General features: G+C 43.3%; 1 protein-coding gene across 2 annotated transcripts in view; it reads left to right on the forward strand.

Annotated features, from left to right (window-relative positions):
• si:dkey-100n23.5 overlaps positions 1 to 15199 on the forward strand; it is a 244013-nt gene that overhangs the window by 44813 nt on the left and 184001 nt on the right. For both annotated transcript variants that reach the window (XM_057853479.1, XM_057853481.1), the window contains one exon: positions 2844 to 2931. In XM_057853479.1, coding sequence (XP_057709462.1) covers positions 2844 to 2931 — 88 coding nt within the window. The remainder of the gene's footprint in view (positions 1 to 2843; positions 2932 to 15199) is intronic.

Raw genomic sequence — 15199 nt, forward strand, 5'->3', positions numbered from 1 at the left:
TTTAAAAAGCAAAAAACAAAACAGGATGGGCTGCGCTACCCCCCGATCCCCCACCCCCTCCCCCTGGCTGGCTGGGTGGGGGACGTGGCCCTGGGGTGGCGTCTCCGCTTATCTGCGTGTCTGTCGCATGTTTGATGGGGCTCGCGCAAGGCTGAGTGTGATTGGGCGCGCTCCGGTGGGGGGGCCTCGGTGCCGGGATTGGCGGTGGGGTAGCGTAGGGTCGGTTGCCAACGGGCTTACACTCACAAGGGATTCACACGATTACTGGTTTCTAGATCACAGAGCTGATTTGTGTCCACTACACCCCTCCCAATCACTTATCTTATAGACCCCCCCCCTTTCCCTGGTCAACAGGCCCCCCACATGGTGTCAGCCGAAAATACATCTAGCTGACGATAGCAACAACATATTCATAGTTAGTGTAGGCATTCAATGTATTTCTTGTTTTTTGTGGGAAAAAAAACAACTAGTAACGAAGGGATATACAAACTGTTGATGGGCAGCAAGTCATTATCTCGGCAAGCCGCCTAGGATCGGTTTAAAGACACTGCTGATGAGCTGAAATTGGATGCAGATATGACACTGGGAACTCAACCAACATCTCTAAAAAAAACAATCTGACCAGCAGCAGAATGTGACAAAATCATGCCAGTCGTCTTACTAGCTTCGCTTGCTAGCTAGCACAGCTATTCTCCCAGTCCAACCCAACCACGTCATCACCCCAGCGTGCATTGCGCGCGTAAAACATGGCGCCCTCCGAAGGTGAAAACATGTACTAAATGTTATAGATTTTTAAATCAATGGCAATAATATAATGTACAGTGGAGAGAACAAGTATTTGATACACTGCCAATGGGAAAACCCATTGACAGTGTATCAAATACTTGTTCTCCCCACTGTATGTGTTTCTAATAGGGCTGTCAAACAATTACAACTTTTAATCGAGTTAATCACAGCTTAAAAATTAATTATTCGTAATTAATGCCAATTCAAGCCATCTCTAAAATATGCTATATTTTTCTGTAAATTATTGTTGGAATGGAAAGACAAGACGGATGTATACATTCAACATACTGTACATAAGTACTGTATTTGTTTATTATAACAATAAATCCACAAGATGACATTAACATTATAAACATTCTTTCTGTGAAAGGGATCCACCGATAGAAAGACTTGCAATTCTTAAAAGATAAATGTGAGTACAAGTTATAGTAATTTTGATAGTTTGTATATTGTGACTAAATATTGCCATCTAGTGTATTTGTTGAGCTAAACAAATTGTTTGAATAGAGTTTGACCAAAGTCTGAGTATTATTTTGCATAGCTATTTTGATTGGGAATGCCAGTTCTCTTTGCATTGAGCGCTTTTTGTGAACATTTTTTTTTTTTTTTGAGAGCGATAGAAATTTATTTTTGTTGTGCTTTCACTAAATGATACTGTAACGACTTAACTGTTCTTAACTGCCCAAATGCATGATGGGAAGTTGGGCAACCATGACTGTCAGTGGTGGCTGCAAATGGTATATCTTCTCTGCGTTGTGTTCAGTACAGGGTGTTCATGTGATGTAAAGCACTTTGAATTGCCTTGTGTTGAATTGTGCTATATAAATAAATTTGCCTTGGCTTGCCTTGCCTTAAGAAAAAGATCTCCTGTCATTCTTCCCCACATCGCTTGCCACAATAGTTATAATTGTTGTGGAAGAGATGCCAAAGCTTATACCAATAAATAGCGCGGCTCCAATGAATGCCTGTGTCCACTCCACTCGCTTATCTCTGCCTTTTAGCTCTCAATATACATAAAACGGCGCCATTGTAGTCTATTTGCGGCAATGCATGAGTGGGTCGTTCCGCGCATGTGTTAAATATTTTAACGTGATTAATTTAAAAAAATTATTACCACCTGTTAACGCGATAATTTTGACAGTCCTAGTTTGTAATAACATATTTTAGTAAAAGAGAACAATCGTGGCTTATTAGAGCCCTAGTCTTTAAGTCCAAGGTTCCCTTTAAAAACTTCTCAGCCACATATATAACAGTGTTACGCTACTAACCAAACGTATTCATTGCGCATTTTATAACCTCTAAAAATTGTGTGTCGGGAACATCATAAACTGGGGACATCCAATAAGTTCGCGAGTCATTTATAGCCCACGGGCCATAGGTTGCCTACCCCTGAATTATAGCGCAGATCCGGTCACGTTCTGCTTGCGTAAGTTGCATATCACTTGTCCCGCGGACGCTGATTTATTGTGAAAGATGACCGAGACAGCCGGCCGGCCTATTTTCTTAGTCACCGCACGCCGCTCCCGCTCGCTTTTTGTCTGCGTGGTTGTGTTGTGTGAAAGCGAGTAAGCTGAGCATGCAGCTCTGGGAATTCATCATTGTGACGAGCGGCCTTGCCTGTCCTGTCAAGAAAAACGCCCGCGCACACACAAGGACACACGCGCGCAAAAAAAAAAAAGGGAAGGCTGAAATCGAAGTACAACAAGGGACGTGAGCACTTTGTTTCACATTCTCCCTTTTGTGTCAGGCTCTTTACATTCCACCATGTTGGAATCCCACCGTCGTCTATCTGCAACCCCCCGCCGCTTTGCCGCGTTCTCCTCCCTCCGCGCACCCATGCCGCCGTTATCGGGCTCCGCTTTTCCATAGTTCATCATTATCTCTCTCTGAGCTCCCCTTTCTCATACATCACTATAAGCCACAGGTTTCCCTCATATTACTACCGAATGGGCTTCCATTCATCAAAAAATGTCACATATACATATGAGTGTGTGCGCGGTCGGAGCCACGTTGCATTCTGACCTTGTTTTATATTTTTTCCCCTCCCCGCTCTGCAGACTGGAGTGCCTTGGCCTGGGTTTGCCTTATCACTATCAACCTTTACTTCAACCTAGTCAGAGAGACCAGCACCAACGCGTATGAAATGTGAGTAAGGTCCCAGTCGCTTGATTTTGAACATCTGCCGTAAGAGTGTAACGGTATTTACACTACTGGCCAAAAGTATTGTCACCCCTGCAATTCTTACAGATGATGCTCAATTTCTCCCAGAAATGATTGCTATTACAAATGCTTTGGTAAGAATATCTTCATTGATTTTGCCTGTAATGAAAAAACACAAAACGGAATGGAAAAAAAAAAAAATCATCATTTTACACAAAACTCCAAAAATGGGCTGGACAAAAGCATTGGCTTGACTACGGAATTAGAAAAGGCGTTCACTTCAGACAGCAAGCAGACAACAATAACATAGGGACTTGAAAAGGGTTTATTGAACACACAACAAAAAAAAAACACGCAGTCTCGAAAAGGGAGACATACAAAGGGTCCGTGACAGTCTGTCGGGATCAAAAAGGGGGAAAAAAAGCGGGAAAACAAGTGGAAAAAACAAGGCAATGATTGAACTAGCAACGAAGGGATATATAAACAGTCAAATGGCAGCAAGACAAAATATTGGCAAGCCGCCTAGGATCGGTTTAAAGTGCCTGCGACAGCATAAAGAAATATTTAATGGCATTATTATGTGAATTAGAATCATATTTTGAGACAAGTGGACTATGTACAACAATTTGGCAAAGCGCAGATGAGGAGAAATTAGTCTTTTAACCTGCCGTTTAACCCTGCCTGTCATTATAGCGCTTTAGCGTCCCCAGTTGAAGGATGACGGGGTCACGATTTCATCTGATTTAGAATTCAGCACATTGAGGGGGAATTATTCAGAAGAGGAAAATGCAACAAAGGGAGCAGCAAAATGTCATTGTTTCAATCGCTCTACTCCAATATTTTACAGGATATTCTTTTTATCTAAGTATTTTTTACCAATTGTTAAACAAATGTTATGGTTATGACAAATAACAGTCTTGGGATAAATAGAATATGAAATATTCATAATGCATTTATTAGTACAAGATGGCAAAATTACTCCATAATGGTCAAAACTATGGACTATGGACACCTCCCGAATGAAATTTTATGTCACCGGGATTAGTCCGGCTTTTGTCATTTCCCAGCCCTGGCTTTGGAGAGCGTAAACAAACCATGAGGCGTGACGAGCGGCATTTTAAAGCCTTATTCTCGCCTTTTGAAGCAAAAAAATCACACAAAATTACCCCGGATCATGTCACACGACGGCGGGGTTGTTGATTGTCATCCCTGATCGGCAACTCCTCCGGCGGCGAGCAAGTTACAGCTCGTCGTTCCCCTGCTGCGGGCAGGAGAGCTCGTTTTCGGGGGAAGCAGCTGGAGAAGGAGGAGCGCATGGCTGCCCGATCCCAACCCGAGGATAGTGGTCTATTGCCGGGCACATGAAGAGAGTGGAGGGGGCTGGAAGTCTGGAAGATATGTAGAACCTCACGAGCATAAGCCTAGTATAGCGCTCTCCTGGCAGCCATGCGAAGAGGAACGAGGGGGGTGTGCGACAAGTCATCGTTGGCCGAGTGGCATTCTCAGTGGACAATAAGCATTGTCAGCCACAAAATGCAAGCCACCTCCGTATTAAAATGTATGCCATGATCCCAGTATTTGACATAATACAAAACACAATGTTTACTCACTTCCTCGTAAGTCCAATGGTCCCATAGTTGACGAACTTGTTTTGGCCAATCTCGGGTGTGGGGGTTTTTGAAACCCAAAAAGGCTCACACGCCTCTCCCTGGTGCAGCAACAAAACCCTGCAGCACATTTGGCTGGCGTGATGCGAAAAATTAACGAATTAATCCGCAAAATCGGCTGAATCCACAGTCCATCTGCATGCTAATAAAGCAGTGGTCTCCAAGCAATTCCACATAGGGGCGCAGGATTTCATTCCAACAAAACAAGACGACACCTATGCTCCAATCTGGTGTCTTACAAGTGTAATCAGTTGATTGCAGTCAGGTGCTGCTTGTTTTAGCAGAAACTTCATTGGTTAAACTGTCGGTACTCGATCGGTTGGAACAAAAACCAGGAACCCCACGGTCCTTGAGGACTGGTTTGGAGACCCCTGCTTTCAAGCAATGCTGTATTGTGAGATGCTGACCCGGGTGACGTCACATTTGCATTCCTCGCGGGATTCAAAGAATTGAATATATTAATCGATCGCTTCCACACACATCCAAGCAGTCTATTTCATTCAGGAGCATAAAATACAGCGTGAAATATAAAATAAACATGCTTTTTTTCTGTCATCAGCACTTTAAAGACTTGTAGGCTCTAATAAGCCACAATTGTCAAATTGCAGCAAGTCATTATCTCGGCAAGCCGCCCAGGATCGGTTTTTATGACACTGCTGATGAGCCGGAATTGGATGCTGCTACGACTTGGGAACTCATCCCCACAACTCTGTAACAAAACAATCTGACTAGCAGCAGAATGTGACAAAATCATGCAAATTGTCATACTAGCTTCGCTTGCTAGCTAGCATAGACAGCACTAGACGGTCCAATCCTGTCAAAATGAATTGGATATCCAGCGCCGTCAACGGCAGCCAGTGATCTAACGTAGAAATTATTCTCATGAATCAGTTTGGTAGCAACACGTTGATTCCTTCTTTCCGATCTCGTAAACGGATCGGTGACATCCCTAGTTCCCAGTATTAGCTCTACGCCAACACCATGTTTTCGCTTTAACCTGCTCCATTTTTTTTGGTTGCGTTTTGATCGTTGTTTGTCCGCAGGAAAACTGCAAACTGAAGCCCTCCAAAATTATAATGAGAATTTTGAAGAATGAGTAGCAGTGAATCGTTTCCCCCGCTCCAGAATGCTAATGGTAGTGTCCCGTCCACCTAATCCTAACGTCTTACATCATTCTGTAAGCCGCTTTTACACTAGCTTCCCTGTAAATTAGCGTAACGTTAGAGCCGGGATTTATTCGCATGTCCCTTTCAGACTGAACTCACCGACGCGGGACACTGATGTGTCCGAAGTGTGCAGTCACCTAGCCCGTACGAATTGGCGAAATGAGATCACGAGCGCTCTTATCCCAGGTTGTGTGCTCAGTCTTGCAACAGTATGGCCACACAAAAATTATGTTCAGAGCTCGGACGCCTCTGAATTGGATAACACGGGTGGTACGTGCCTGAAAATCAGTGACGTAATTTGCTCTTATGTGGGAATAGAAAGAAAAATAGAAAAGGAGAGAGAGACAGAAGAGAAGAACAAACAACAACAAGAAGAAATGCATTCAACGCCTATGCTAACTATGAATATAGTAGTGCTATCGTTAGCTAATTGTATTCCGGTTGACACCATGTGGTGTTCCTGATGACCGAGGAGATAAAGGAGGCGGGGAGAGTCAGAAAGAGAAGTGATTAGGTGGGGTGGAGCCTTCACAAATCAACTCTGTGAGATGGAGAATCCAGTATTATGTGAATCACTTGTACGTGTGAATATGTTGACATCCTATTCTATGCTGCCTGATCGCTAATCCTGGCACCAAGTTTCTCTACTTGAGTGTGTCTAATTGCACCCAGTCATGCGTGAATCCCATCAGACGTGTGATAGTCCTGCAGACATGTGGAAATGCCATATACCTAGCCTAGCTTAGCGTAGCCTAGCCTATTTGTTGATACCTGGAATTAAGTAGATAATAGAACCAAATTCAAGGAAAAAAAGATATATACATATTATATATCGGGTTTCGGGTTCACCTCCTGTTCATATTGGGTCACTTCCTGTTGATTTTGAGGCATTTCGCGATCCCCTCCTTTTGATTTTGAGGCATTCCATGGTCACTTTCTGCCGATATTGGGTCCTTTCCTGTTATTGGATCACTTCCTGTTGATTTGGGGGCATTTCCGGGTCACATCCTTTTGTTATTGGATCACTTCCTGTTGAATAAGGGGGCATTTCTGGGTCCCTCTTATTGATTTTTCGCTATTTCAGGGTCACTTCCTGTTCATATTGGGTCCCTTCCTATTGATTTAGGGGCATTTCAGGGTCACCTCCTGTTGATTTTGAGGCATTCCCGGGTCAGTTCCTTTAGATATCGGGTATTTTCCTGTTGATTCTGAGGCATTTCAGGGTCACTTCCTGTTCACATTGGGTCACTTCTGAGGATTTTGAGGCATTCAAGGGTCAGTCCCTGTAGATATCGGGTCCTTTCCTGTTGTTATTGGATCACTTCCTGTTGATTTGGGGGCATTTCCGGGTCACATCCTTTTGTTATTGGATCACTTCCTGTTGAATTGGGGGCATTTCTGGGTCCCTTTTATTGATTTTTCGGTATTTCAGGGTCACTTCCTGTTCATATTGGGTCCCTTCCTATTGATTTGGGGGCATTTCAGGGTCACCTCCTGTTGATTTTGAGGCATTCCAGGGTCAGTTCCTTTAGATATCAGGTCTTTTCCTGTTGATTCTGAGGCATTTCAGGGTCACTTCCTGAGGATTTTGAGGCATTCAAGGGTCAGTCCCTGTAGATATCTGGTCCTTTCCTGTTGATTTTGAAGCATTTCAGGATCCCGTCTATTGATTTGGGGGCATTTCAGGGTCACTTCCTGATGATGTCGGGTCTCTTCCTGTCGATTTGAAGGTATTTCAGGGTCACTTCCTGTTAATCTCGGGTCACTTCCTGTAGATATCGGGATCCTTCCTGTCGATTTACTGACATTTCTGGGTCACTTCTTGTTGATATTGGGTCACTTCCTGTTAATTTGAGGGCATTCCAGGGTCACGTCCTATTGAATTGGTTGTATTCCAGGGTCCCTTCCTGTCAATGTCAAGTCACTTCCTGTTTATTATGGGCATATCAGGGTCACTTCCTGTTGGTTTAGGGCATTTCAGGGTTACTACCTGTTGATATGGGGTAACTTCCTGTTGATTTGAGGGCATTCCAGGGTCACTTCGTGTTTATTTTTAGCCTTTCCAGGATCATTTCCTGAAGATGTCGGGTCCGTTCCTGTTGATTTATGGGTATTTCAGGGTCACTCCCTGTTCATCTCGGGTCACTTCCTGATGGTTTGGGGGTCAGTTCCTGTTGTTATTTGGGTCACTTCCTGTGGATTTTGAGGCATTCCAGGGATGTTTCCTGTTGATTTGGGGGCATTTCAGGGTCACTTCCTGTTATTTGTTCACTTTCTGATAGGGTTGTCAAACGATTAAAATTTTTAATCGAGACAATTACAGCTTAAAAATTATTCATTCATTCATTCATTTTCCATGCCGCTTATTCCTCACGAGGGTCGCGGAGGTGCTGGAGCCTATCCCAGCTAACTTCGGGCAGTAGGCAGGGGACACCCTGAATTGGTTGCCAGCCAATCGCAGGGCACAAGGAGACACACAACCATTAATCGTAATTAATCGCAATTAATCGCAATTCAAACCATCTATAAAATATGCCATATTTTTCTGTAAATTATATATATATTCTGTAAAATGTTGGAATGGAAAGATAAGACACAAGATGGATATATACATTCAACATACGGTCCATAAGGACTGTAGTGGGCATTTCACTCTACTGTCATTTAAATCTGTCTATGCTGTCCTCACTCCGAAGCGTCTACTTTTTCCAAAGCTAGACAGCTAGTGAACGACGCCTTAATAATCAGACTTCTTCCTTTTTCATCTGATTTCTTAATAAAATGGCCTCAAACCACTGTCCTCTTTAGACCGTAGTGAAACTACAAAAAAAGTACACAAGCATTGCATTAGCAACAACGTTAGCTTAGCACGCTATACAGGTTCACTAAACATAAACAAAAACCGTCTCATACAAAAAATAACATTTCGCTTACTAACAAAATATGTACATTCTTTACAACAACCATACTTACGGACAAATCTTGTCCAAGGATCATATAAGCACAACATTACAACGTAGGCGTCAGGCCGAGACGTCGTGCAGCCATATTGAACTGGCAAGAAAGCAATAAACCATGTCGCAAAGCGACCACAAGAGTTCGCTGTTAGACAGCACAAACAACCTTGCTGTAAAACTTACCTAAAGGCAGAATACTGTCTGAGCGGGACATGTGCATGAATTGCGTCAAATATTTTAACGTGATTAATTTAAAAAATAATTACCGCGCGTTAACGCGATAATTTTGACAGCCCTACTTTCTGATGATTTGGGGGCAATTCACTTCCTGTTGACTGGGGTTGCAAATCAATAGGAGTCAATGGAAGATTTTGTGCTATTGAAATGATTGGCAAACAGGGCCATTGGAAATCAATGGGAAATTTTGCCCATTAGAAATGAATGGGTATTTTTTTGGCAAATTTTCGTCGAATCGTACGTTTTTAGCAAACGGGGTCCTCTGTCGACAGTCGTGGTTGAGACATTTGTTGTTGTTGTTCACTGTCACTGACGGTGATAGCGTCGACCGTATCAACGTTAATGGCAGTGAATGAGTTAATACTTGAACATTTCCGATCACGATAGCAGGGACATCCCGAACAAAAATGCCTAAATTGTACGTAACAGCAAGACGTCGGAAGAGGTCCGCTTTCTACCGGTTGCTTTTGTATTTTCCAGTTCAGGCCGGAATGGCGGCGTTGCTTTTTTCCGCCTCGCAGCTCCGTACAGAGCGGCAAAGTGGGGCTGCCGATGTAAGAACGGCGCCCGGCACTGATGTCTGTGTAATTGGGACAGCCTTGAACGGCGGAGCAGCTCATTAAAAACGCTGATGCGAAGGCGCTATTCAAATTCACCCGCTGGGGCGCCATATTGCTGGCGTTGATAAGTTCCGCATAAACAAGCGAGGCGGAATAGCGGGCGGACTGGCGTTCCGGCGTAAAAGGAGAGACTTAGGCGTCTTATTTTGTGATGGCCGCTTCCCCGGGAGCGTGTGCGTGCGAGCTTGTGTGTGTTCGTCGGGCCTGCCAGAGCATGTGTTTCCCTGCAGCGCCCTGACAGCCATCTCCCGTCCGCCTCCCCCGTCCCTCCCTCCTTTTCCGTTCCAGCCAGCCGCCACTCTAATTGAAAAGGGAGTGAGTGTCAGCCGCTAAGTGCGAGCTTGTGTGGCTGCGTGTGTGCGCGCACATCTTCACGCTTTGTGGCTCGGCGTCCCTGTCGCTCAAACTCCCCTGAGCGCTTTACGCGGAGCAAGTGTGAATTTATTTGCGCGCGTGTGTGTAGGACGTTTTAAAAAATGAATGCGCGCCGTGGGTGGAAGAACAAGCAGCTTTAACAAATTAGCAGCCACTCTGTTCGCCCGGCCAAGTCGATTGTTCCCGCTTCTATTCCGTAGATGTGCTTAGGTGTGCACACTTGTCCTGCACTTAGGTGTTTGTGTGCGTGCGGGGGTGGGGGGCGAGGTGTCGGGTTGGGCCAGCCGCCCTCCCCGTGGGAGTTCCCCTGCATTGATTAGCAATAAGCCGGAGGATATAATGGCGGTATAACTCAGAAACGGACAGGTTTATGAGCGCAGGGATGATGCCTGCTTGGGGGTCTGGAATGGGCTCACTACCGATCCTTATCAAGAACCCCTCTCACACATATTGTAATTGCTGGCATTTTTTTTTGCAGTTCTGGTGTTGTTGTTCTACAGTGTATCTCAAATGTGAGTACACCCCTCACATTTCTGCAGATATTTAAAGGGATCCTCTGTTTTTAAGACAAGTAATTCTTAAAAGATAAATGTTAGTGTGAGTTATAATAATTTGATATTAAAAGCCCTCTTAATGTTTTTGTTTTAATAAAGTTTGTAAAATTATTTTAAGTGATAGGTCGCCATTCTTGTTACGTCGCAGTGCACTGGTCCCGTTGCCAAAATTCCAGCGTGTCACTCGTTAGCTTTCCCAACATGTCATCAGTTCTACCCTGCCTGTTTGAACAAGATCTGTAAAGTGAAGAGCAGGACAGCACTGTCGGTCATTTACAAGACGAGCTTCAGGGAAAAATGCGTGCAGCGAATACCTGATAAGATAAAAGTTGGGCAAAACTAGTGATGCGAGAGAGTCCTGTTGGGAAGTCCGGTTGGGAGTGAGAGTGTATGCTATCCGGTTTTATTAGCTGATATTCAAGGTAAGCATATCGCGTTTTCAAACTTATCCCAATATAACTATATAGATTGTTAGCGTCCAGAGCTGTCGTGTGCTTACAGTACAGGCCAAAGAGCACACCTTTTGTAATCCATGTCTTGTACATTGTAACGCGTGGTAGCTAGGATACGTGTATAAAAGTGCCAAAAAGGGGAGAAGCTTCCACTTATGCACATTTATTCACAAAAAATAATATTTCCACCTTGACCACTCTTCACTCGGGAGCTCAGCAGTACGCAAACACACGGTGCCTGACGAACTCCCAACATTGTTGTAAGGTCCACGTCAGAGTCACTGTCGTCACTATAGCGTGCCATAGTGCTTTGATTATTTGGTATGATTTGGGCAAAACTCCCATGAAGAATAGTCAACAAAAAAGATAGCAATAGTAATCCAAATTATTATATTATTATTATTATTATTATATTAAAACAGGAATTAGACCGATCCTGTTGCAATGTTGCAGCCGCGATTTGGCTGTCGATTCCACAAAATAGACTGATCCGAAAAGCCGCTGTGGGACCGACGAATAAAAAAATAGACAGATCCGAAACCAGTATTGCAGACGCGGTGGGACCGTCGGATCCAGAAAATAGACGGATCCCTTACTTGACTAAGGATCCAGGGAAAATGTTCGGGCGCTAGTTGTAACGCGTGGTGGGTAGGATACGTGCCACCCGTAAGAAAAAACATATTAGTCTGGAACCCCGTCTAATTATTTATTTCCGGGTCTTGTGCTTCACCTTCCACCTTTTGCCCTCATTCCCGGCGCCCTGTTGTAATGAAAGCAATGTATGTCACACCAGGCGCTCGCCGCGTGATCGCTTGCGCAGTTGCGACAATGTTATATCCTGCTTCACAGGGGATAAAAAGCATTGGCAGATCAATGCCAGAGTTAAAGCTGTGATGTGCTAATTTTGCTATGTGAAAAAGACTACCGCCTGTCAAAGTAGACAATTTGCGGTTTTGTATAAATGGTAGTGACGCGGGGGGGGGCGTGCTAAAGTCAGTTCTGCAATTTTGGGTTTCAGTCACACGGGCAGGACACCGCTCTGTTAGGAGCAACTTACTCAGTGGAGATTTAAAGGGATCCTCTGTTTTTAAGACAAGTAATTCTTAAAAAATACATGTTAGTCTGAGTTATAATAATTTGATATTAAAAGCCCTCTTAATGTTTTTGTTTTGATAAAGTTTGTAAAATTATTTTAAGTGATAGGTCGCCATTCTTGTTACGTCGCAGTGTGTGACGTCACTGGCCCCCTTGCCGAAATTCCAGCACGTCACCCGTTAGCTTTCCCAGCATGTCGTCAGTTCTCCCCTTCCTATTTGAACCAGATCTGAAAAGTGAAGAGCAGGACAGCGCTGTCGGTCGTTCACAAGACGAGCTTCAGGGAAAAATGCGTGCAGAAAATACCTGATAAGACAAAAGTTGGGTAAAACTGGTGATGCGCGCGAGTGCTGTTGGGAACTCCGGTTGGGAGCGAGAGTGTATGCTGTTGGGAACTCCGGTTTTATTAGCAGATATTCAAGGTAAACATATTGCGTTTTCAAACTTATCCCAATATAATTATGTAGATTGTTAGCATCCAGAGCTGTCGTGTGCTTACAGTACAGGCCAAAGAGCACACCTTGTGTAATCCATGTCTTGTACATTCAGGCATGAAAATCTCTCACCTTTCGGCGAAATTCGCCGTTTTGAAGTAAAAAAGGGCGACCTACGTGAATTGCGTAGATCCAAGGAGAAATTCTTTTTGAGAGGGGGCGGGGGGGTCGGGAGGTTTTATTTAATTATTATTATCATCATGTGATTAACTTAGTACGTAAACTGAGCACTTAAGAACACAGTCAGCAAATCCTTCTAGATGCTTCGCTGACGAGAACCAATCATCGCCCCAAACTGCGTTCCATTATTCCAAACGCGCGCACCCCTTACTGTACATGGAGTGCTCGGAGAGCCTTTGGTTGCATTGCGAAGCTGCGAAAACAAAAAGCAGGCCTTATCCACACCGGGGCAGACCAGAGCGCAGCATACACACTTGCCTGTATTTACCAGCAGATTGAATTTGGTGAGTAATGGTTTCAATCGTTTTCACATTTTGCGATATAAAAAAGTTACTGCCATTCGTTGCAGCTTGCGTTGAACACTGCCAGAGCTAGCCAAATCTCCCAGGAAAAATAATAGCTCCCGTTAAATCGGCGTCAAGCTTGTGTATTTAGCGGTAATATAAACGAAGAAACACACTGTTGAGTCAAATTAGGCGGCATGCTCTCGGATGGAGGGGGCGCCTCACAACGCTCCCGTCGTCCGCCGGAGACGCGTTATTTTTGGCTTGGATTTGAGCTGACGGCCGGTGTCGGCACAACACCGGCCCGACGAGTGGTGGGAATGAGTCCTCCTTCTTAAAGCTTTTCAGATATACAGGGATCCCTCGTTTTTCGCGGTTAATGGGGACCAGAACCCGCCGCAATAAGTGAAAACCGCGAAGTAGCGCCCCCCCCATTTTTTTGTGCGTGTTCAATGCATTTATTCAGATTTTACATTGGAAAAAAGATACATATATATATGACATGTTTTTTCACTTTTTCACCAAAGTATCATTTATAAATGGTTTTCAAGCACTTCAAAATGTAAGAATTATGATAAGTTTTAAACATGTTATTGCCCCACCGAATTATTTTTAAACATGAATAAAGTAGTGAGAAAATGCTTGGCTTTATTAAATGCTTCATAGTGAGTCTACTCAAACCCTCTCAGGCTTTGGTAAACGGTGATTGACACATGTGCAGAGTTTTTCTTTTTATATATATATTTTTGTTTGAAGCAACTTATTTGATTGAATAATAAAGACATAAATGTCTTAGCCAAAATGTGGCCCAAACGCAAAACAACATTACTTCAATGGAAAAATTTGTTTCAATCAAGAAAAATAGTTTTCAAATGCTTTTTTTGTCTCAAATTTATTTTTGCAATCAAAAACAATTTTTTTTTATTGAAGTGACTTTTTGGGGATTAAAAGTATATACTGTATTTTGATTGAAGCAACTTTGTTTTTGATAGAAGTAACTTTGTTTTTTGATTGAATAATAAAAACACAAATCTACCTCCATCGTTATTGAGAGAGAACGAAATTAAGAAAGCTTTAAAACTAAAAGCCACCGGGGAGTCTGTTTTTTTAAATATGTATATTTCATTACATAGACATGCGTCGTAGGGAAGGGAGATTGAGGGATAAAAAAAGGAGTTAGATGAGGCTGCTAAAAGCAGTGGATACCTCATCAGCTGGGTGAATAGCAGACCTGGTAAGAACAAGTTTGCAAGGATAGTCGGGTATTAAATACAATTATAAACACAATTACAATATTATTTTTCTATAAGATTTTTATGTCATTGCTTTATTAATCATTAGGTGCTAGAGTTGTTAAGCATGGATAATAATGAAATAATAGTTTTAAGAAAACTGTGCTGTTGGTGGCTCAGTGACCATCTGATGTGGTTTGTTCTCAGATGAATAAGTTGAGGAAGGAAGTTTTGATGCAGAGGTTAAAGGAAGAAAAGAGGCAGACTGACTGAGTCACAGCCAGAAAGTGTTGATGACAGTTTTGATTTCTATTCACTGTTGCCCCCTCCCAATTAAAGTATGTCACAGTCGCAGCCAATTATTATCTAAAGCTGGTTAAAATTGAAGTTATGTTGTTTTAAGGTGTATTAAATACTTGTTCATGTGCCCCTTTTGATCTACGAGCACCCGCCCCTCCACCGGTCTCTGCACGGCCCTGCTGAAACACAGTGTGGGTCGACAGAGCTCAATATTTTGTTGGGGTGTACAGTGTACTGGAACATATTTCTTCCACACCCTTCTCACCTTTTTAACCCCTGACCCATTTTCATGCCTGTACATTGTAACGCGTGGTAGCTAGGATACGTGTATAAAAGTACCAAAAAGGGGAGAAGCTTCCACTTATGCACATTTATTCACAAAAAATAATATTTCCACCTTGACCACTCTTCACTCGGGAGCTCAGCAGTATGCAAACATGCGTTCCCTGACGAACTGCCAACATTGTTCTAAGGTCCACGTCAGAGTCACTGTCGTCACTGTAACGTGCCATAGCGCTTTATTTATTTAGTATGATTTGGGGAAAACTCCCACGAAGAATAGTCAACAAAAAAGACCGCAATAGTAATCAAAATCCGCGTTTTTTACTCACTCGAAGATCCAGGAATTAGACCGATCCCA

The sequence above is a fragment of the Corythoichthys intestinalis genome, chromosome 12 (genome assembly GCF_030265065.1).
Source record: "Corythoichthys intestinalis isolate RoL2023-P3 chromosome 12, ASM3026506v1, whole genome shotgun sequence".
Lineage (NCBI taxonomy): Eukaryota > Metazoa > Chordata > Actinopteri > Syngnathiformes > Syngnathidae > Corythoichthys > Corythoichthys intestinalis.